At 39.0% G+C, this 24,487-nt stretch overlaps 1 protein-coding gene across 1 annotated transcript in view; it reads left to right on the top strand.

The window, feature by feature from the left end:
• The window catches only part of LOC145982659 (uncharacterized), a 217,447-nt gene that overhangs the window by 12,272 nt on the left and 180,688 nt on the right, over nucleotides 1-24,487 (top strand). The window contains exons 2-3 of the mRNA XM_083116033.1: nucleotides 4,911-5,109; nucleotides 17,225-17,444. Of these exons, the coding sequence (XP_082972159.1) occupies nucleotides 4,911-5,109; nucleotides 17,225-17,444 (419 nt within the window). The remainder of the gene's footprint in view (nucleotides 1-4,910; nucleotides 5,110-17,224; nucleotides 17,445-24,487) is intronic.

Genomic DNA, 24,487 nt, shown 5'->3' with positions numbered 1-24,487 from the left:
ACTTTAAACTTTTCCCTTTCGCTACATTCAAAGTATCATACATGATGATGATGAGTTGTCTGCCTGAAGGCAGGTCTTTTGACCGGAAGGTCGCTGGGTAAGGTGAACCCATGGTGGTTTGCCATTGCCTTCCATGGGATGAGGATGAAATGGACATTTACAAACAACCATGCACAGATCGGGATTCGAACCCGGGACCCCTAGCGTCGCAGCGCAGTGTGCTAACCACTCGGCCATGGGGTCCGGCCGTATCATACATAACCAGCGTAAAAGAAAGTTAGATATGGCAATCATGCACCAGCGAGTGTTTTGCATGAACACCTATCTGCCTTTATCTTCCTCCGTACAAGTTGCTTCGCCTTTCCTCTGGCCTTTTAGAAGGTCGAATGGATTTTCTGCAGTAGTTTCGCCAGTGTTACTCGGACCAATATTCCGGAATAACTCACTTCTCCCGCGGCATGGACTGTAACGTCGGGCCGATATGCCGAAGTGCTTAGCCCGAACCAGAAGTTGAACCGAAATGAGTTTCAGTCACGATCCCTGGTGGCAGGAAATGAGAGAGTGGTTCCATTCTCTCAACTTATAAAACCACAGATGGCACACCTGCTATTGAAATATATTGTCCCCAGAAGTAGTAGTAGAGTAGTAAAAGTGATAATGAAAATGTAATAATAATAATAATAATAATAATAATAATAATAATAATATCGCTCTCTTCACGAAAACAGTCCAGTGAAGATCGAAGCTTCCCCTTGCCTCCTCCACACCCCTGGCCCTCCAGGTTTGCCACACTTCTTCTACGCTTCACAGTTGACACATTGCGCGTTGTACAGTCACGGACAGTACGTATGCGGTTGATTGTGCCTTCCCTGGTGTATTGTGTAAGGATTATTCCTTGCTTATTGGCAACACTGTAGGTGAGTGGCGTAATCTTTTCTGGACTGTTTCCGTGGCGTTAGCTTTAGTAATAATCAGTTTTATAACAACAATAACGGGCGATATTCAAATGCCGTACAAATTCCACAAACAAAATTACTAATGTACTCGGAACCTTTGATCGTTAGTTTTCTGTATACACTCGTATTATCCAACCTCGGAGCGCTCCGGAGTCGCTCCGGAGCGGAGTGGGCAAGTTCTTAGAATATCGCTCCTCGCTCCGGAGCGGAGCGTCACAAGGTATCGCTCCGCTCCGGAGCGGAGTGAACCGTTTCCTAAAATTTCGCTCCTCGCTCCGGAGCGGAGCGAGAAATTTTCCAACTTCCTCTGCTCCGATCCGGAGCGGAGCGTGTCAAGGTAGCGCTCCGCTCCGGAGCGGAGTGAACCATTTTCTAAAATTTCGCTCCTCGCTCCGGAGCGGAGCGAGAAATTTTCCGATTCCCGCTGCTCCGCTCCGGAGCGGAGCGGGATAAGACATCGCTCCGCTCCGGAGCGGAGCGAACCATTTCTTAGAATCTCGCTCCTCGCTCCGGAGCGTGGGCAACAGTCGGAGCGTTGATCCGCTCCGCTCCGAAACCCTGGTCTGAGATTGGCCGCACTCCGCCATACGTATGCACCCGTTTACCATATTAGGAATGCGAAATAATAATTAATATCTGGAACCGTATTTGATGTACACATGCCAAACTTCTGGATTTTGATCAAATGCGTTATATCAACAGTTTTTTGCAATTTCATTGAATTTGTAATTATGTATTTCAAGTTTGCACGTTTCCCTAAAATGTCAATTTTTGAGGTATCTACTAAAATATATGCATTTTATTTTTTCTACAGAGGTGCAAAAATAATCAAACTTCAAGTACACAAAATCTCAAAATTATATGTACAGTCGATTATGAACTGTATGTTGTTAAGTTCCCCATTCGTGAAAATTGGAAGGAAAAACTAAACTTTTAAGTGAATTTTTCATTATAGCAAGACAACAAAGTTAAGAAAAAATTTCAGATAACGCTTGTTAAAAGTAGATACTTGAAGCTTTCTGGTGAGGTATATTTGATTTTTTCCTCCCACTGAGTACAATTTTACAAGTGCGTAAACAGAGAGCTCAATATTTTTGTCACGGATAGTAGTGATGTGACGAGTTAGTATCTCTGTAACTAGCCTTCTTATTTTATACTGGAAATATACAATTATCGGTATCGGTCATGGTATCGGTATCGGCAAATGGTGGTATCTGCTCAGCTCGAATAAGAATACATATCTTCATACTGTATCACCATACAAGGTGGTCCAAATACCAGTACAAAGCTTAACTTGTACATATTTTTGCAGTGTTGAATGGGAATATCTGTATAAATTAATAAAACAATGTAAATATATATTGATATGAAATTAAGGAATCAACGTATTCTTTGCATCACATTAGTAACTACTCAGATGTAGAAGTTCATAGAGGTTGTCCCATAAAAATGTATACACACCTTAACAGGAATATGAAAGTCAAGTAAGTGTCCATTGCAGTCTTCAGCACTGGCATTGGAATACTTACATTCCAAGAAGAGTACATACTCATGATGCAGACCAGAGAGTGCAGTTTTTGTAAGTGGTACTTGGAAGAAATGTGCCGAACAGAAGGTGTACAGAAAAATACTCTCTGCGTTCACCAGACCTCACACTAGGGATGGCCAAACGGATCCGGATCCGTTTGGATCCGGATTCGGATCCGAGAAATCCGGATCCAGATCCGGATCCGAAAATTCCGGATCCGAGAAATCCGGAACCGGATCCGGGTCCGAAAGTTCCGGATCTGGATCCGGATCCGAGAGTTTCGTATCTCAATCCCATTATAATATTACCACACCTTAAAAGGTATTATGATCTTCGATTACAAAGAAATTTTTTATTAGTTACTCCTACAATTTTTTTTTCAAGTGTTGTTCCTAAAATACGTACTTTGCTAGTGCACAAAAATAATCTTACCTGTTTAACATAAAATGTCAGAGGAGATTTTGTAAATGCAATTGAAACGAATATGTATTCATTCGAATGTATTGGAAATGGAAACACACATAAATGTGAGACATTCCATTCCAGGATGAAACCTTTAACACATTTAACAACATAGAAATGTTATAGAAAAATTATACAATTGTTCTACAGTTACAGTTTTAAAAATTAAAATAAAACATTATAATATAATTACGAAGTGTAAGACTAACAAGGGAGGTTATATAAGTGTCCCCCTCCGATTTCCATGAAACTTGGCAGGTGTATAGAGGGGCCCAAAGGAAGAAATACGTGTCTTTTTGTTTCGGCTAAAAAACTGTTCTAGGGGGTAACCCCCCCCCCCTCAAATGTCAAGATGATGACAAATAGAACTGGAGATCTGACCCCTGTGTCCCCCTCCGATTTCCATTAAACTTGGCAGTTGCATAAAGGGCCAAAAGGAAGAAAGACGTGTTTTTTGTTTAACTTAAAAGCTGTTTTAGGGAGCAAAACCCCCTTAAAAGACAAGATGAGGACAAATTGAAGTAAGGATTTGACCCCTGTGTCCCCCTCCGATTTCCATGAAACTTGGACCGAAAGGAAGAAATACGTAATTTTATTTGTTTCGGCTAAAAAACTCTTTTAGGCCCCCCCTCAAATGTAAAAATGAGGACAAATTTAAGTGGGCATTTGACCCCTGTGTCCCCCTCCGATTTCCATGAAATTTGGCAGGTGCATAGAGGCGCCCTATGCCCCCTGTTTCTTCTTATGCCATATTTACGTGGTTTCGGGGTCAGATCCCCACTTCAGTTTCTCCTCATCTTAACATTTGAGGGGGGTTGCCCCCTAACACCATTTTTTAGCTGAAACACAAAAGCACGTACTTCTTCCTTTGAGCCCCTCCATACACCTGCCAAATTTCATGGAAATCGGAGTGGGACACAGGGGTCAGATCCCCGCGTCAATTTGTCTTCATCTTGATATTTGAGGGGGGTTTTGCCCCCTAAAAGTTTTTTTTAGCTGAATCACAAAAACAAGTATGTCTTCCATTGGGCCTCTCTATACACTGCCAAGTTTCATGGAAATCTGAGGGGGACACAGGGGTCAATTCCCACTTCAATTTGTCCTCATCTTGACATTTGAGGGGGGGGGGGTTGCCCCCTAACAGTTTTTTTTAGCCGAAACAAAAAAACACGTATAGCTTTGGGCTGCTCTATGCACCTGCCAAGTTACATGAAAATCGGAGGGGGAAACTTAGACATCCAATTACAAATCGCGCACGCGCGCACCCACACACACTAATATATATATATGTGTGTGTGTATTATATATATATTTATATATATATATATATATATATATATATATATATATAGCCTATATGTATATTAGCAGGTAACAATATGTTATAAACACATTCTTACTTTCCAAAGAAGCGCACATGTGGGATAGCAAAACGGATCCGGATCCGTTTGGAACCGGATCCGAAAGTTCCAGATCCGGATCCAAAAATTCCGGATCCGCGGATCCGGATCCGAAAAATTTTAGGATCCGGATCCTAAGGATCCGGATCTGGCCAGCCCTACCTCACACCACTAAGATTTTCTGTACAGGGTTACATAAAAGATAAACTTTGCATTGCAGTACAAAACTGGCAAGAATCGACGAATTGGGAGGCAGCCATTGAACGAGAATGCAAACATAATTATTATTCTTGATGTTTGGATTCCAATGCTTCGCATTTCCAGCAGTGCCTGGACCAGTACAGTCATCAGTTTGAAAATAGGCGTTTGGCAAAGAAAATTATTGATGTCTGTAGATTTTTAAAAATTTTGAAAATGAACTTATCTTAATAATCACTGGCGTTATATCATTCAAATCGTGTATACATTTTATTGGGACACCCTGTATTTTAAGATTTTGATAAGATATTGTATTAGTATATTTTCCAAAGGAAGAGGTAAAATAATTTTTTTTTATCATTTCAGGCACAAAAGTTGGAAGAGAAGATGACTAGAAGGATTGCATTTTCTAAAATTTTAACTGATGACAGGGAAGAGCTTACCCGGATGGCTCAAGTTCTTGGAGCTCATGTCCTTGTGAGCAAGGAATTTGATCCAACATGCACACATGTTATAGCATCAACATTTTCACAGACAGAAAAAATCACTGCTGCTCTAGCATCAGGTAAAAATTATAATTTACATGAATAACATTTGTTTGCGATCAGGTGCATGATTTTTCTTCCGAAGGTAGGGGACAAGCAAACAAAAACGCAGTTCAGTTAGAAGATATAGTATTCCTGCAACTATCTATACCAGTCTTACTTGTAATTCTCAATCCTTCATAATAATTAACACAATTGACTGAGGCATTTGAAATTTTGTGTGTGAAATATATAATTTTAGACTGGCCTTCATTTTCCATTGCTCCATGCTCACACATATACCAACTACCAACTGCGTAACCATTTTCTGCAAACATATTTTATTTCTGTGTTCACTGAATTCATGTTGTATCACTGTTTTATGTTCTGATTCTTTGGTAATTATTTTATTTGACTCCATTCACATATTACTTCTGCTATTTCTGGCTAAATTAACTCTATTTGTCTTGATTGAGGAATAACAGTTCCCAACATGACTTGCTGAACCAAATGATGAGAAAGGAAAAGATCTGTGTAGAGTGTTTGATTCACATGACCCAGAAATAATGTTGTTGAGAAGTCATTGAAAAGTGATCATCATAGCAACACATCTTATGAAGATGAACCTAATTTACTTGTCCTTTTTCCTCAATATATTAATAAGAATGAAACTAGGAAGTAGAATGTACATCCCTCTCATCAACAAGTAATAAATTATGGAATTTATTACTTATGTTATGCAAATTAGTTATCAAAATTAAATTCCTAATAAAATTATGAAAATTGCTATGTTTTTCTTGATAAATTGTATTTGATAATAGGTAATCAGTAATATTGTATGACATGATTGTGCCAGATTCAACCATAGGATATTATTAATAGTCATAAGAATATATATATATATATTCTTGATTATTCAATTTAAAAAAAACCAAAGTTGTACATCATAACGAAACTCACAAAAATAAATCACAGTAACAGCACAATCTTTCTCTCATGCACTTCCATTAATCTCGTAACTTCCCGCACAAGATTCATATCTATCAGGCGGGATGGTGTACTTCAACAGTCTGTTCATACGTCCGGGAAGGACATGTCAATCACCCCCTCCATTGAGAAACAAAATCGACGACGACTCGTGGAAGCACTCACAGTCTAGAAGATTTTGGATTAAACCGTCTAAAAGTATCTTCCTCATGTCTGGAGAACAATTAAAAATCTTCAGATTGTCGAAATTCACCTTGCACACTTCCTTGCGAGTTTTTGTATCCAATAACACTGCCATGTTGAATTTCACTTGGGTAGCTATGAACGGTCCTGTCCACAAATAAAACAACTTGGAAATGGTTCGGATAACAGCTGAACTTGGACGATGACTTCTTAGCAGCACCAGGTCATCCTCCTTCAACTGCAAAGCATGGCACTTCTGCTTCAGTTTCCGCCTCTGCACAGCATATCGTTCCCTTAACTGCACTTGAACAACCTTACTCTGCCAGTCTTTCTCACCATCTTCTGACTCAGGCCATGGAAAGTCTCTTAGCACTTGTGGTGGAACTGAATGGTGAAAAAACAATTCAATGGGTGAATATCCTGTAACTTCAGAAAGAGAATTGTTAATTAACCAGGCAACTTCATAAAGATGCTTGGATCAAATCTGGTGATCGTGCTGGCAATAAACTCTAAGTTGAGTTATCTCTTGGTTGGCTCTCTCCACTAGGTTTCCTTGGGGGTGGTAGGGCATCGTACAAACGTGTTTCATTCCCATGGATTCAATGAAACTCTGCCATGACCGGGAAGTGAACTGGGATCCTCTATCCGACAAAATTAGTTTAACAGCTGGATAATGGGCGAAATATATCTCCTTCATTAAGCGAATTATCTCAGCGGTACTAGCCTTCCGCACAGGATAAACTGTGACGGACCTGGAGAAAACATCTATAAGGCTGAGAATATAATAGTACCCTGAAGAAGGCGGTAACTTTCCAATAAGGTCAATGGAAAGCATCTCACGAGGTTCCTTTCCACTAATGTGGAGCTTTTCCTTCATGATACCTAACTTGTCAGGCTTCACTTTTGCACAAATCAGACAATCACGGATATAGTTAGAAATATCAGGTTTCATTTTTTTCCAATAATATTGCAATTGCCTATAACACTGTCCAACACCAAAATGACCGCCGTCATCATGAATTTTTTTCAGCAGCTCGGGATGTCTGGAATTCGGAACACACAACTTGTACTGTGGAGCCTCTCCACTGTAACTTCTAAACAGCAATCCATGATGAAGTTTAAAGGACTTCCGTAACCTGGTCATGCCTGCATCTTCGTTTTCAGTAGGTTGCTGAAGTTTAGCAATCATTTCACTGCAAAAAGAATCTTTAGCCTGGGCTTCTTTCCAATCACTCACTTCTTTATCTTCTTCCCAGAGAAAATTTATGTGGTAATGCAGACAATCAGACTCCAGCTTGCTCTCACTATCTGCCTTCACAGGATATCTAGATAACGTATCAGAAATAATATTTTCCTTTCCACTAACATACACTATTTCAAACTCATATGATTGGATTTTCAAAGAGGGTCAATCGACTGTTCCAATTTTTACCATTTTGCAGCCACTGTAGTCCTTTATGATCAGTATAAATTTTAAATTTTCACCCCTTAAGATAGACTGCAAAGCGTTCTATTCCAAATAATATAGCAAGTCACTCAAGTTCATGAACAGAAAAATGAAGTTCATTGTTACGTAACTTTCGGCTAGCATATTGGATAACGAAAATATCATGTCCATCTGTCTGGAACAAAACGAAACCAAGCCCTTTTCTACATGCATCTGACTGTAGACAAAATTCTTTAGTAAAATCTGGTTGCGATAGCGCAGGTGCACTGACCAAATCAAGTTTCATCAATTCGAAAGCTTCATTTTCTACTTCTGTCCATTGAAATTTCACATTTTTGGACAAAAGATAAGTAAGTGGTTGCACTTTCACTGCAAAATTTTCAATGTACTTTCTCCTCCAACCGGCAAGTCCCAAAAATTTCCTAACGTCTTTTCTATTTCTAGGTCTAGGAAAATTTAAAATGGCGTCGTTTTTCTTAGGATCAGTTTGAATGGAATCCCCAGGAACAGTATGGCCTAAATATAATATTTCCGACTTAACTAAGTCACATTTCTTCAACTTCACCGTCATTCCAACTTAAAGGTTTCTGCAAATCACTATTGAAGAGTAATAAATCGTGGATATACTGGGACAGAAATTAATCAGTTTCGGGCCCAAATATAGAATGCATAGCTGAAACAAAAACTGAAACTGCGTTAGCTATTCCGAAAGGGATTTTTGTAAACATCCACTGTCTTCCTTTATACGAAAATGCAGTGTATGACTGGCATTCTTGCTTTACAGCAATCTGCAGATACCTGGATACCAAATCAACACTAGTGAAGTACTTGGCACCTTTAAATTTCTGAAGTGCTTCGTCTATTGGTTCAACAGAACTTCTAGGAACAATAACAAACTTGTTCAACAACCGAAAATCTACACACGGACGTACAGACTCATCCGGTTTGTCCACAACAATTAGCAGGTTCAATTATGGAGAGTTACAAGGCACAATTATTCCCCAATCTTTCCATTTTTTGCAGCTCAGCCTCCAGTTTTTCCCTTTTTGCCACTGGAATCGGGTACGGTTTTTGACTCACTGGAACTGTACTCGACAAATGAATATCACAAATTTAAGTTCTTGACGGTGCCAGGCCTCTCTGAAAACACCTTACTATGTGCAATAAATATCTCGAACAATTCGGCTCTTTTCTCCTTAGTCAATAATTCATTGGAGTCAATCTTCTCTCTTATATTCTCTAGCGGTGTAGCCCATTTATCGTAGCTAGCTTCAATCCTCCGGACGCTCATCTGCTTAACGGAATCCTCATAATCTAGCTTTTGCTCAATTGGCTCTCCATCCACTATTAAATACAATATTTTATGCTTGAGATTGATCTCTGCTTCATATTTCTGCAGGAACGGATAACCCAATAATAAGTCCGAAGGCAAATCCTTCACAACAAAAATTTCTAAAGGTATGGTGCTCTCAGCAATTTCCAGCACAATTCTGTGCTTTCCCTCAACTCGTGTTTGACTTTTTCCAGCGAAATCAATAAGTAGCACCTCTGGAGTAGCTTGTAACATGGTCCCTGGCAAATTTTGCTTTATTTTCTTCCAAACATCTAGACTCCGAACAGATATTTCAGCTGCAGTGTCCACTATACAAGTGATATCAACATTTGCAACACGTGCCTTGAACTCAGGTGCTCTTCCAAAGTTTTTAGACTGACTAGCATGACACAAATTGTAAAGAAACTCACTCTCTTCATGATTAATAACAAACACCAGCTTCAGATCATTATTTACAGACTGGGAAATATTTTCTGCAGGCCCCAGTTCTATCAGAGACCGCCCGACATCAGAAGGGGACATTTCTATGCCAGGCGTGGGGTAAAATCCCACACCTGGTCGAGATTTGATCCATTCTCCCAGCAAAAATTTCTGGTCAGCTCGATGCTCTGTTGCTGCTCATTGCTAGGGTACGACACTGCAGCATCTGTTTGTAAGCCACTTCTCGCCACTTGCAATCGTGGAGAGGTACGACCTTCCCTCAAAGGTCCACTGTGCTCCGGTGAAGATAAACGGTTCTCAGTTCATGGCCTCTCACAAGGTTTGTATCTGGCAGCAGCATACTCACGTCTGTCTATTTTGGCTTTGTTGACGATAACTATTGCCGTTTCTAATATATGGACCTGCAGAGCAATTTTCACGGTAATTATTCTGCCTCTGGACCGTACGAACCCTTGGGTTTCTGTTTTCCGAGTTGCCTGGAATATCTCTGTTGTTCTGGTGAGTAGGATTCTCCTTCCTCCATGCAGTTCGCCAAGCATCCTGCTCTTCCGCTTGCTCGTATCTCTTAACAAAATCTGCAAGCAAATCAACAGTTACGGGAGCGTGGGCCATACACAATTGCTTCACTCTATAAGGCAATTGGCCGATTATGAGGTTTACCACCTCCTGCTCTGTGTATTGGCTACTCAGTTTCTGTAAGCAGAGTATACAGACCAAACATATTCTTCCAAACTATTGTCATTGTTTTTGTTGTACCGTTTGGCCCTAACAGATGCCAACTCCCTTTCTTTTGCCTCTGAAGATGCAAAACGCCTCTTAAACGCCCTACGGAACTCTGAATATGTGTGGAAATCATTCTTATGAGAGTAGAACCAATGATAAGCCATGCCAGTTAGCAAACGAGGAATAATCTCCAGCCTGTATCTATGCAGGATCTGAAGGATCTCAAGGTTGGTATCTAATTCTTTCAGATAATTCTCAGCCGAAGTGGCTATAATATTTCCATCGAATTTCCGCATGGAATTCAGGTTGGCCATCTGGGGAGTCATCCCACCACGCGTAGCATTGGTTCGAGATTTTCTTTCTTTTCTCTTTTCCGAGAAAGTCTACTCGCTGCCTGAAGAACTGGAAACGACCTCTCTGTGGCGTTTTTATATATATATATATATATATATATATATATATATATATATATATATATACACATGTGTACGGTTTCGTTGCCTCGAAGAGACCTCAGAACGACTAGCGGACAGCAACCTTCGAAAAGGCGCACCCAGCTGGTCCACCAGCGGTAACTCTGGTTCACCGGAGAGTGGCAACTTGCTTAAAGTGGTTGAAATTTGAGCCACTTCATCACAAAGATTACGCATGTCTGAAGAAAGCTTCCCTTGTTTGGATTCCATATAATTTTTCCACTCTTCAACATTCTCTCTAGGACCCTCTGTGCCTTTAAGTTTTTCCTCCACCGTCTCTTCAACTCACAAATTCAGGGTTTCTCTCAGCTGATATGCCATACTGGTCACCTGGTTGTCAAACTCTATGGACATTTCTTCCCTGAAACCGCTCTGAGTTTCAGTGATTTCCTTTCGGAAGTCCTCCTTGGTCTGCTCAGCTTCTTCCCTCAACATAACTGTTTCATGGAGTTTAGATTCCAGCTGCTGAGAATTTGACTGACATGCTTGACGTAAGCTCATCATCTCAATTTCAAGGCTTTCCTTCAATTTCTGCTGTCCCTCAGACATTTTCAGAGTCAGTTGTTCGATCCTCCGTCCCATCTCTGAATTGGACGCCTCCAAGCTATCAGAATGTTCCCACATTCTAGATTCTAGATTACTAGAATTTTCTGCCATTTTTAGCTTCCAGACTGCTGGAATTTGCCTCCAGCATTCGCTGCAATGACGCGAGCAAATCAGCAGTAACAGGAACAACAGGTACTGCAAGTTTTTCTTTGCATGCGAGACATGTTAATTCACAAGGAGAATTACTTTCCTTTGGTGACTTTAGCTTTGCACAATTCAAATGAAAAGTATTATGACACTCAGTGCAAACAAACGTATCATCAAGCCTTGATGTAGTCTCACAGCAAAACACATGAACTGTGCTTTCATCAACATATGAACCTTTGCTTCCACTTCTTAATATTTTCTTTTCCATTGTTGCGTATCAAAAGTTCTGAGTCAACTGCAAACCTAACGCACGTTACAACAGTTAACAAAGCTAATGTACAATGTATTCTTCACCCCATGTTCTGTGTGCCAAATTATTGACACGGTCATGCCAGATTCAACCATCTGAATCTGGCACGATTCAACCATAGGATATTATTAATAGTCATAACAATATATTTATCTCAATACAAATTGAGAATGAGAAACATGAGACTGTATATTGGTATACGCGTGATACCTCCCAGGGCATGGGAAAACATTAAGATTTGCAGTAAATAGAAACAAAAACACAGAACTTACGTTTTAACATATGAATATGTTTTAACATATGAATTCAGAATCTATTTATCTTGATTATGCAATTTAAAAAGAACCAAAGTTGTACATCATAACGAAACTCACAAAAAGAAATCACAGTAACAGCACAATCTTTCTCTCATGCACTTCCATTAATCTTGTAACTTCCCGCACAAGATTCATATCTATCAGACGGGATGGTGTACTTCAACAGTCTGTTCATACGTCCGGGAAGGACATGTCATGTATTTGTTATTATTAGGGATGGGACCGATTAATCGGTACTCTATTGGTATCGGCCGATATAGGCATATCGCTGTATCGGTTTATCGGTAAATTTACCGATTATTTTACCGATCCGATATATCGAAAAATATCTCATAATTTAGTGCAAAATTCTGCCATTTTGTTGTAATTTTTATGGATAATCTCGATGCCCTACTTTCTAAAAAAGTAATTGTCTAAATATTCAACTTCTTCTGCACTGCAGTCACCTCGAAACCCACATTTATTAAGGAGATCAATGAACATGTCAGGTTCTTCAAGGACTATTTCTAATTTTATATCAGATCGGTAGAATATCGGTTATCGGTATCGGTAAATTTTATATCGGTACTTTATCGGTATTGGCCAAAATTTCATATCGGCCCATCCCTAGTTATTATACAAAAAAAAACAAGATAAATTTTAACTTATAAGTGATATATATTAGGCAATTAAATGTTTATAGACTCTTAATATGATAAATGAAAAAATATATTTAAAAGAATGACAAAAAACCAACCACGTTACTCTGGAATAGGTATACCAATGAAGGGTTAAATATCATTAATAATAATCAGAGAAAATCCATTTTTCAATCCTTCAAAGGAGGATCTTAATCAGGAAAAGAAAAGGACGATGATAAGAGCTGAGGGATGGAGGTCTACTTTGATAAACTCTCCCTGCTAATTTCCGACTCTCTAAGACTGTACATGTTTATGTGTATACATAGATTTGGTGGCGACATTTAATTGTCTACAATAAAATACTGATTATTTGATTTGTTTATTAAATAAAATTATCAACAAACTTACAATGTGATACTATGCCATATATTGGTGCAACTATTATGGCATAGAGCCAGCCTAATATATACGTATTATAGCCTATTATTTATAGCAGGATTGTAAAAATGAACTTTAAGTAGTGCAATAGAACTCCAAGACGAAGTATATTTTTTTAGTTGGGAGTATTAATCAATACTGAGAATACATTTGTGTCCAGGCGCAGAGTGTCCATGTAAGCCGGGCTTACACTTTATTAGTTCTAGTAAAATGTATGTAATTATATGGCAAAATTAGTAAAAACTTCAAAGTTCAACTAGGCCCGATACCAGTCTTCGAGATCCTGTTTGTTAGATTGCAACACTTCAGCACCAGGGGACAAATGGGAACTCCTGCCTTTTTCTTGCGGAAAGTTGTAAGCCGTCTGAATGTTGCCTTACAAATTTCTGACCGCGAAGGAGCAGTGCCTACCCATGGTGCCTACCGTATCTGGATGGAGAAGAGCAAGGAATATAGGGAGAGGAGCGAGCCAAACCATAGGTTTGTAAACCTACGGCCACAGGCTTACAGCAGCGTTGCAAACCCCATGTTTAGAAAAAGTGTTGTTCATGGACGTCCGCAGTATTTCTTTCCACCAGGAAGGATTAAGCAAAGTATTTTTTTTTCAGGGGTTGGGGTAAACTAGGTATATTTCCCTTCTCAAAATATACTAATTCAATTTGAAGTTAACATTTTTCTGCAACGCCCTTACAATAATTAACAATTTGATGTGACTGAAATGAAATTGTATGTGTGAAAATGGTTGACATTCATTTTTCAGGAAGTGTCTCCTTGCCTTGCCTCTTCTGGACATCCATGGTGTCGTTTAAACTCCGAAATTATGCTACATACTACTAAATTGTTCTGTGATTTTCATATTATTAATATTAATTTATAACAAAAATATAAATATAAATTCGAATGGTTCAACCAACGGCATGGGTTCGACGTTATACGTGAAAAGTTTGAGAAAATTCAACCAGAACGAAAAGTGCCCCTCTTGTTTTATTTATATCCCCAACTTACAAACGACTTTTTAAACTTGTGCGAAATTTAGCACCATTATGCTTGGGTTGGCTTCACTGAATACGCGCCAGCGAGACACAGGTCCTGCAAAAGGAGGGGCTCCAGCGTTGTCGGGTATGAATGGTTGACTGCAAAGGAAATTTGAGCCGGTGGTGCTTCAAGGAGGTTTTTTTTCCCAGGAAAAGACAATTCTGAAGCAAAAATCTAACAGGAAGGGGAAAAAGGAGAAACCTAAAAATGAGCGGGATACGGGAAAACTAGATACACATTGATGTGCTAAATTCTTGTTTCTGTTTTTAGCTTATAAGAGAGCATAAACATCAGAAATATTAAGATCTCTGTTTTCCGTTTATGTATGAACTCAGCTGGTAATAATTGAGCTAAAAAGTGCAAAAATAAATAAATAATGTTAATGAAAGCTGAAGATTGAACCAATTTTACAAATCTCATGTCAAATGTGAACCAAATACTATTAATTACGTAGTCCGTGTTTCAAACACTCTTCGAACAGCGTTCGAAAAGCCTGTTTATGATCTTTTAGGTGCTACATTTGCTTTTACAGTATCCTAAGAAAGCACTTACATGTCCTTTGATAGAAATTTCTGGATATGTCCCTACAATTAGTGAGCATTTCTTTTATAATTAATATTGTATTTTTTTTTTTTTACTAAATATAGGGAATTTTAAGGCAAGAGAGGGATTTTTTTTATCCGAAAGGGATATTCCTCTCACAGTCCGAAAGATCACTGCTTTGAGCAGTGACCAATTTTGGATCAGGTTTCTTTTTGTTTCCCCGTTCTTGTTGTCGAGATATTGCTTTTGCGAATTCCATCTATTCAAAGTGGACTGTCGGCCCTGTGCTGTTGTGTGATAGTGAAGTGCATTATGTAATAAAACGAGTGTGATTGTGTGGTGGGGTGGAGAACTTGGTGCAGACGCCGTTATCCAGCAAGGATTTTGCTGCCAAGAAGAAACTTGTGGATGTAGGTAGGCCCACACCTTCCTTCTCTAGCAGGCATAGTAACAGAAACGAAAAATAAAGTGTGCCGATTTTGTGATTCAGGGTACGAAGCTGATACTTGGTTATGCGGTTGTAAAAAGTATTCTGCACTTTTCTGTTTCCTTCTGTTTTTGTTTCTATATTATTATTATTATTCATTTTATCTAACTTTGCATATTTTTTATCGTTACGTTAGTCATTGTGATAGGAATAAGACTGACTTAATTATCAGATGAAATGTAGGAGATACACAGCCTAGCAAAGAAAACACCAATCCCAGGGATTTATCCAGAATTTTTAATTTGGTGAAAAATTCCAGGGAAGTGTTCTGAAAAAATGGGGGGAGGGGTCGATGTGTGTGGATAAATCACTAACCATGTCAGCCCAAAAATAAGCACAACGGGAAATACCTTCATCATGATAGGCTTACACTGTTGGAAAGGTCACGCTCCGCCACTGTTTGTGTCTCATTTGGTTGAAAACATAATTTCCTATGAAAAAATGGGGGGAGGGGTCGATGTGTGTGGATAAATCACTAACCATGTCAGCCCAAAAATAAGCACAACGGGAAATAACCTTCATCATGATAGACTTACACTGTTGGAAAGGTCACGCTCCGCCACTGTTTGTGTCTCATTTGGTTGAAAACATAATTTCCTATTTTTGACCATTTCTAGCTTTCATAGAGACCCTTGCAGGTTTCTTTTAGTCATCACTAGAGCTAGGGTAAAGTGTGTGTGCCTCAAAAATTATATGAAGATTTTTTTTTATTGTAAGATGTAACAAAAGTGATGGAGAAAATACAAAAGAAAGCAAATGCTCTCTCAGTCTAAAAGTTAATTCAAGGCAACAGAAGGGGCATTAATTCTCATGACGTGGCCACCACAGTCTGCTGATCTTTCACCAATTGAACTGCTACGGGACCAAATCGATAGGGACATCAGGAAGAAGGTACCCAGCAACACTCAACAGCTATGGGAATTCATCAACGATGCCTTGCGTAACATTCAACCATCCTATCTGGAAAAACTATTGGAGCGCATGCCACGTGTTTGCACTGCTGTCATTAAGGCCCATGGCGGACATATTGATGAAAGCAAAATATGAGGTGACATTAGTATGTATAGTGGCTGTACCTATGTTTGTACATTGCCAAGCAGAATCTTACATCTGTTTCTTGTACATTAATTACGAAATACATTCATTTCTACTGATTTTTGGCACTTTCTCCTGGTGGTCTTAAACTTTTTGTCGGTAGTGTATGTACACTAGTGGTAAGAGTGTCTAGTCGGTAGGGTGTCTGACTGCCATGCAGGAGACCCGGTTTTGATTCCTGGATTGGGTGATCTAAGGTAGGAATTTTTTCGGTCTTGTCCCCACATAAAGCAAGTCTAAATCTCTTGTTAGAGCACAGCTTCAGTTTTCATTAACCAACCTTGTGGTAGGGGTTTTTCATTGAATGAAAATATCTATTTTCTTAATTTCCAACTATACCTGAATAGGGAGCGATTAAATAAATGTTATAAGAAAGGGGAAAAAAGAAAGACAGGTCAAGAATTTTGGATTTCTTATTTTGGTAGACACCCTGTATATGCATGGGGAACTTTAACTTTTTTTTACCTTACACTAGTGAAACCACCAGCATCACCTGCGTGCATGCTTATGTATAAACAATAATTATATGAATCACTAATTATGTTACACAGATTGCCATGTACTTTTTGTTGTGAACCTGTTTTTCTTGTATCCAATGGGTCCTTTATTTGATCTCCTGTCGAGCACATTCATGGACATCCGCAGGATTTTTTCCTGGGAGGGGCAAGCAAGGTATTATTTTTCCAGGGGCAAAGGAGGCATATTTTTCCCCATAATAGTGATGCTTCCTCAAAAAAACACTGTTTTAGTCTGAAATTATTGTTCCTTCAATGCACTTATAATAATTAACATAAAATACTGTGACTGAAATGAAATTATATGTGAAATATATAATTTTTGAGGTGTACATTCTTTTTTGGGGGTCATGGCATCCCCTTGCCCCCCCCCCCCTTTCCGGACGTCAATGGGCATATTGCACAGTGGTTCAGATTTCACTTTAAACTCTAGATTCAGTCGTAATTAACCTACTTGAGCATAGGTTGACTTTAAAAATAATGTTTTTCTCATGTATATTCACTTTTCTATTGCAGGAAAATGGATTTTACACAAAACTTACATAGAGTATAGTTACTTGCAAGGTTACTGGTTAGATGAAGAAGAATATGAATTCGGAAAGGAGTGTTGCCACAGTGTATTAAGTGTAGTACAACGATGCAGGCAGCTTGTGTTGGTTAAACGACGTCCAATGCTCACGGATTGGAATGTCAGCATTCTGGTAAAGGACAAGAAAGATAGAGAGAGTTTAATGAGGTTTGTTTGTCATTTATTATATATTTTAATTGCAAATTTTATTTGTTTTTAATTTAAATGGCACAGGTACACAAAACTATTGTATTTTCCTTATTTTATGTCACTCTTTATCAATACTTAAGAAGTACTGGGTTATATTGTGTATTTACTGCGATTTACACCCATCTTCCACATTTATACCCATACATTTTTGTACCCTTTTCCTAGGTTCAAACATCTTCAGTACCTCAAGTTCTGTGGAATATAACAGAAATACCGTAATTGGCAATTGACAGGTATTTACTCAAATCATAACACAATGCCTAATTCCCTGTACGTGTATATAAGTCATGTCATGTCAGATGAAGTTAAACTTGGCCGTTATTCAGAAAATCCCCATCTTGGTGCACCCTGTCCCCCCATCCCAAAGAGAGAGAGTGTAGACTTGCCTAGCCATTGAATTAAAAAAAAAAAAAAAATCCTTCAGTAACAATAAACATGGTCGAAGATATGTGTTTTCCCACAGGAAATATTAATTTAAATTAAAAAGAGAGGTGCAATTTATTACATAAAATGAATTATATTAAATTAGATTATAATTAGAAACAACTACTACAAAATAATGAAGAATAGATTCTCTCGGGCTATCGACCATGTGAGTTGTGAAAAATATTCCAAGCTTTCGAGAGCTAACGTCACTCTCATCTTCAGGGTTGAAGTGCAGTTCTGAGCGTCAGCCTGGTGTATATACGTTCCTGGAGGGGGGGATCCCAGTGAAGATGGCAGACCAATCGGGTGGCGTGTGTGCTGCATGTGCGGTTCTGGTTAACTAACGCTAACCAAGCTGGGTCTAGTTCGAGCCCCATGTCGCGATTAAGATTATCTTTTTCTTCATGAATAGCTATTGCTTTCTTGATGATGTGGTCCCAGTAGTTTGAAGTTTTGGCTATGATTTCTGTATTGCTGAAACCTGGTCTGTGTCCCTCATTGATTGAATGTTCTGCTAGACCAGACTTTTCAGGATGGAAATACTTGATGTTGTTTTGGTGTTCTTTACAGCGCTGTTCTATTGTATGCTTTCCTGCATTTGCAGATAATACGGTAGAGGCCTGGTGTTTTGAGTCCTAACTCGTCCTTGGGGTTGCATAGTTGGCTTCTGATCTTCGGAGGTTGTTTGTGAACGGTTTTTATGTTATGTTTCCTGAGAATCCGGCTTATAACTTTGGACAGATTTTCGGTGTAAGACAGGATGGTTATCTTCTGGTCAGCTTTGTCCGGGTTTCCGGGAGTGTCCTTGTTCCCTGATGTGTCTGAATTCCCTGGTGTGTCTGAATTCCCCAGTGTGTCTGAATTCCCCGGTGTGTCCGGATCCCCTGATGTGCTCAACTTCTTGGACAGTATTTGTTTTAATGTTTTGTTGATGTTGTGTTCAGAGTACCCATTCTGTTTGGAAGCTGTGCTAAGATGCTGTATTTCTTCTGATAGATGCTCTGTATCACTGATGGAGATGGCCCGGTGAAATAAAGTAGAGAGTACTGTAGCTCGTAGAAACGGGTGGTGAAAACTGTTGGCATTAAGATATAGATCTGTGTGAGTCAGTTTCTGGTATACACTGTGTCCCAAGGATCCATCTGGCTTATGTTGGATGAGAATATTCATGAACGCCAGGCTGCTGTTCTCGTTTTCCATGGTGAACTTGATATTTGGGTGTTGATTGTTGAGGTGGTCTAAGAATGGCTGAAGCGTTTCTTTACCGTGCGGCCAGAGGATGAAGGTGTCGTCGACGTATCTGTAGAAGGTGGCGGGTTTCAACGTAGCTGTGGGCAGCACTTCGTGCTCAAAGTTTTCTGTGAAAAAATTAGCTATGGCAGGCGAGAGAGGGGAGCCCATTGCCACACAGTTGGTTTGTTTGTAGTACTGTCCACCGTAGCTGACTAGGTAGAGGTCAGTGTGTGTTTGAACAGACTGATGATTTCTGGTGTGAAGTGGCTTTCTAGTAACCGAACTGCACTTCAACCCTGAAGATGAAAGTGACGTTAGCTCTCGAAAGCTTGGAATATTTTCCACAACTCACCTGCTCGATAGTCCGAGATAATCTATTCATCATTCGCTGCCAGGAAAGCTTCAAGTCTTACTTACTGAAATAATGTAAGGATAGCAAGTGTGTGCATTATAAGAAAGTAAGTTATGATCTGCTACGCCCTTGGGGGGTACGTACTTAAAATGTTATTTACCACGGCTACAGAAATATCTTAATCTCAGGGGATAGGTTCTTTGTTTGAGAATTCCAAATAAGAAAGCGTTTTATAGCCAAGAGGATATAGTTAAATGCGGATCTATATTCTGAGAACTATACAAAAAATACAGAGAAAATATATATCGACATTGAAATATACAGATGGGGGACAAAATAATACGAACACCTGTGAAAAAGTATGCCACATTTCACACCGGCAGTATAGCAGCACCACCTGGCACTGAAGTCTGCCACCTAGTGGCTGTGAAGGGGAAGGTATTAGTTTGCCAACAGCAGTCATTGGTGGTGCATTCGTCTATCATACGCTCTCAAGAGACACTGCAATGTCAGACCTGACAGAGTTCCAAAGAGGCATGATTGTTGGAGGACGTTCAGCTGGAGCCACGGTGACTGAAATCTCAAAGCTTGTTGGGTGTGCAAGGAGCACAGTATCAGCCGTTATGACAGCGTACACAACACAAGGTAAGATGGCGTCTTCAAAGCACAACAGTGGACGAAAGACAAAGCTTGCTGCTCGGGATAGGAGGGTGTTTAAGCGCATAGTGGCCCGAAAGCACAAGCAATCATTATCCGATATAACATCTGAAATGAACAGGCATCTCCAGGACCCCATTTCAACCAAAACTGTCAAAAGGGAACTCCATGCTGCAAACATTCATGGCCGAGTGGCAATTCGTAAGCCATTGGTGACATCACGTAATGCTGTCAAGCGACGCCAATGGTGCAGAGCTCACAGAAGTTGGTCCCCACAGCAGTGGCAACAAGTCATCTGGTCTGATGAATCAACATTCATGTTATTTCAGACCACGGGGCGCGTTTATGTGTGGAGAACGCCTCGAGATGCATTTCATCCTGACTGCCTCTTGCCGACTGTGAAGCATGGAGGTGGGTCCATTATGGTATGGGGCGCAATATCTTGGCATGGTGTGGGACCACTTGTTTTTCTGCATTGGGAGATCAATGCCAGTCACTATCGCAGCATTCTGGGGGATCATCTCCATCCTTTTGTCCAAACTTTATTTCCTGGGGACCGACCGCTTTTTCAAGACAACGCTCCTATCCACACTGCTGGGTCTGTCCAAACATGATTTGAAGAACATGACGATGAAGTAGGACATCTTGAATGGCCCCCACAGTCTCCTGACCTGAACATTATAGAACATTTGTGGGGATATTTGGAGTCCAAACTTCGTGCTCGAACTCTGCCTCCAGCCACACTTTCGGAATTGGAGACTGCTCTGGAGGAAGAATGGCTCCATATTCCCTTAAACATTGTGCATGACCTCTATGCGTCCATCCCACGTCGCATACAAAGTGTACTTCAGTCACAGGGTGGTCCAACCCCTTATTAATAAAGATTTTCTCTACATTCACAGGTGTTCGTATTATTTTGTCCCCCATCTGTATATATATAATCGAAAATTTACGTCGGTTACATTCTTCTTGAAAGGAAATCTTCTTCCCGTAATTTCTGGGAAAAGGATTCTTCTTCCTTCCTATCTTTGATTTGGGAAAAGGCTTCTTCTTCTTTTCTCTTTTGATTATAGACTAAGCTTCCTCTTCTTTGATTCTGGAAAAGGCTTCTTCTTCCTTTCTTCTTTGATTATTGAAAAGGCTTCTTCTTTTCTTCTTTGATTATTGAAAAGGCTTCTTCTTCTTTTCTTCTTTGATTATAGAAAAGGCTTCTTCTTCTTTTCTTCTTTGATTATAGAAAAGGCTTCTTCTTTTTTCTTTGATTATAGGATAGGCTTCTTCTTCTTTTATTATTTTTTCTATATACAAGAAATCTAGTTGCGTCGTCTCGCTTCCTTTTTCTTTACGCCTTATATATGTTTTCTTTCCTTTTTCCGTGGGTCTTTCTCATTACATATATGCGCTCGCTTTCCCCTTTTTCTTTGGCATTATCCAGCAACCAAGCTATACTTATATAAATGAGTAGAGTCGACTAAACTGACAATAGCGCCACCTTCTATGTAACGACCAAAAGGGAATAACCAGGATCGCTAATAACGAGCGCTGCCAATGGCCCAGTGCGACTAAAAAAAAAGAGCGCAACCGTAAAGTGCTTTGGGACATCTAATTGACCACAGCGCCACCGGGGAACGGACGAATGCAAAAGCTGACTATGTTCTCCTCGTCAGAGAATCAAAAAGAAATTGAGATGAGATACATTTCTGAATTCATTTACTCACTTAATGGCTTTCCTAAACGTTTCATATGCGGCCATATTCTTAATTCTTTTAATTTACTATATACATCATTCTATTTACTTCTTTTATATTATTTGAACTCTTCTTTTATATATTTCTCAATTTACTATAATATATATAATTCCTCTTCTCCGCTCTAAGTTTTTTATAATTTCCTTAGCTCCTCTTTATATAGCGTGCTGCCATCTCTTGTCGATTCCGAGAAACCATTCCTCCTTGCAACATTCATTGTATCGTGTGAAACTGGTACGTGACAGATCCCCATCTGTTCACGTAGCAATAAGTAATCTTTCCCAGCCGCTCCCTTGAAGAAAAATATAGCTCTTCACATCGTAGTACTTCACCAAACATATGAGGCCGAGTGGATAATAAACTTTTTCTCTCGAGCAGGCCTCATCTTCAGGAAGCTATCAACTTGGGGCATACCCCAGCATCTAACAACCTGTTGGGTGAAATTAGTCAAGGCAAATGGATAATAAACCTTTTCCTGCTCCCACAAAAATAGGCAATAGTTAGGCTGGAGACCAATCTCTAACTATGCGCTGATAATGATGAGGCTGAAAATTTCATAGAAACTAACCGATCACTGATACTATATTTTTGCAAACGCTCAAGAATCTGAGTCCCACTGCTTCATTCCCTTCCTATTTACAGGTCCCCGCTAATGCTGCTGTCCAGCAATACACCCGTCTATCTCAATGGCCAAGAATTCAAAGAAACCATAACAAACATACAGGAATAAATCCAAAAGTTACATATGCAGGATTTAAAAACACTAAAATAACCAAGAACCAACCAGTCCAAATAAGTTAATTAATAAACATATAACATTAAAAGGATCAAGTAATGATCTCATCATTACAAAGCTAATCACGATAATGAGGGTGAAGGATGAATCAAAACCTTCAATTGAAATATTGTGAGTTGACCACTAACCTCAGTGGACAGTTGCTTCTTCTGCCTGTATGCAGCCTCTTGGTACAGAAAGTCTTCAAACGTACACCATTTTTTTACTTGAAGAATCGCAGACTTGTGGGAAGGGCTCAGGGGGCATCTAAAATAAACTGAAGGCAGTCAATGGTTCTTCATTATTTTATTGTTGGTGCTGTCTACATATACATATGTTTACGGACAGTTTTTCTCAACTCTGTTATGACGGTTTGCGAATCCAGGCTGCCTCGAAGCATCTTATTTCGCAAACCTAGCAATCTCCTTATTGTACTTCAATATAGAACAAAGCACGCTAATCAAACTTTTCAAAACTTTCGATATTTACTTTGACCAATCCATTAATAAGCTTGCGAAATTATTGTCGTGTAATGCAGTGTGGTAAGCACTAATCTCTAGGTTTAATGTGAAATTAACCAGTTATGAAAACACTTAAATGAGATGTTCTAGTTACTTCTTTTCATCAAAGTCTACTTGTTGATATAACTTGATAAAAACATTTTGAATAGAATTCAAGGAATCGTACTTTTTGTGTCACCACTTATATGTATTTGGATCTTGGAGCTCGCCCAAGAAAAATATCCACTAACCTTAATCAAAGAATCGCATCATTTACATTTAATAGACCATATCACAGTTAAGCTAAAATAGAACAACGGGTGTTTGAATTATATTTTTTTATTAATTACTAGATAACATTCAGTTCAAGGATTGAATCGATGTACTAATGTTTACGAAGAAATAAAGTTGAATTCGTACTTGGCAAAGTATGAATTATAACAATAACACTCTCTACTCTTTAGTAAATATGATATAAACATTCACCCATTTACTACCGAGAGCTCTTGAATATTTTAGTGTCCTTTACCCATAATATTACACTCAGTTCTGGCCAGAAACTTTACAAGACTTTACTGTTACAGTAGCGTACGCAGGATTTCATCAAGGGGGGTGTTATTTCGAAAACTTTCTACAAATTCACATTACCATTGCTTTATTATACTTTAATAATAATAATAATAATATTAATAATAAATTAATTAATAATTCTTATAATTAATTAATTATTAATTCTTATAATTAATTAATTAGTTTAATTACTACTAATGCAGCTGCTATTTATGAAAGAAATAGAACAAAATTACATTTCTTTTGTTTCTTTGTTACAAAATAATTGTCTAGTCAACTGTTATTTGTATATGGTAAATGAGACATTTTAAGTGTGAAGAAAATTCATAAAAACAAGCAAATATATTAAATTTGTTGAAATAATCGAAATATGAAACTCATTCAAGGAGCCGCGCTGGTCTAGTCTGACAACTTCGTGGGAGTAGTGGGGTTTGTGCTATAACCAGCACCACTTACAAGTGTAGAAAAGGCGAGGCTATTTGATTGAACAATCAGATTTGCTTACACTTAAAACAATGCCAAGATGGGGCCTATACCCCAATTCTTCAGGTGTGATATGCTCTGATTTTTAAGAAATTCTGAATTTCTAGTGTAGAAAAGGCGAGGGCTCAACAGACAGATTTACCCATACTTAAAACAATGGCAAGAGGGGCTTATACCCTAATTCTTCAGGTATGGAGGTTCGGGTTTAAGTCCTCATAAAATGTGAAGCCTCCCCTGATGGCAAAATGTTAATATTG

The sequence above is a fragment of the Lepisma saccharinum genome, unplaced genomic scaffold (assembly GCF_977018435.1).
Source record: "Lepisma saccharinum unplaced genomic scaffold, izLepSacc3.1 HAP1_SCAFFOLD_291, whole genome shotgun sequence".
NCBI classification, from domain to species: domain Eukaryota; kingdom Metazoa; phylum Arthropoda; class Insecta; order Zygentoma; family Lepismatidae; genus Lepisma; species Lepisma saccharinum.
The sequence above is the reverse complement of the archived record's forward strand: the minus strand, read 5'-3'. Positions and strand labels throughout refer to the sequence as shown.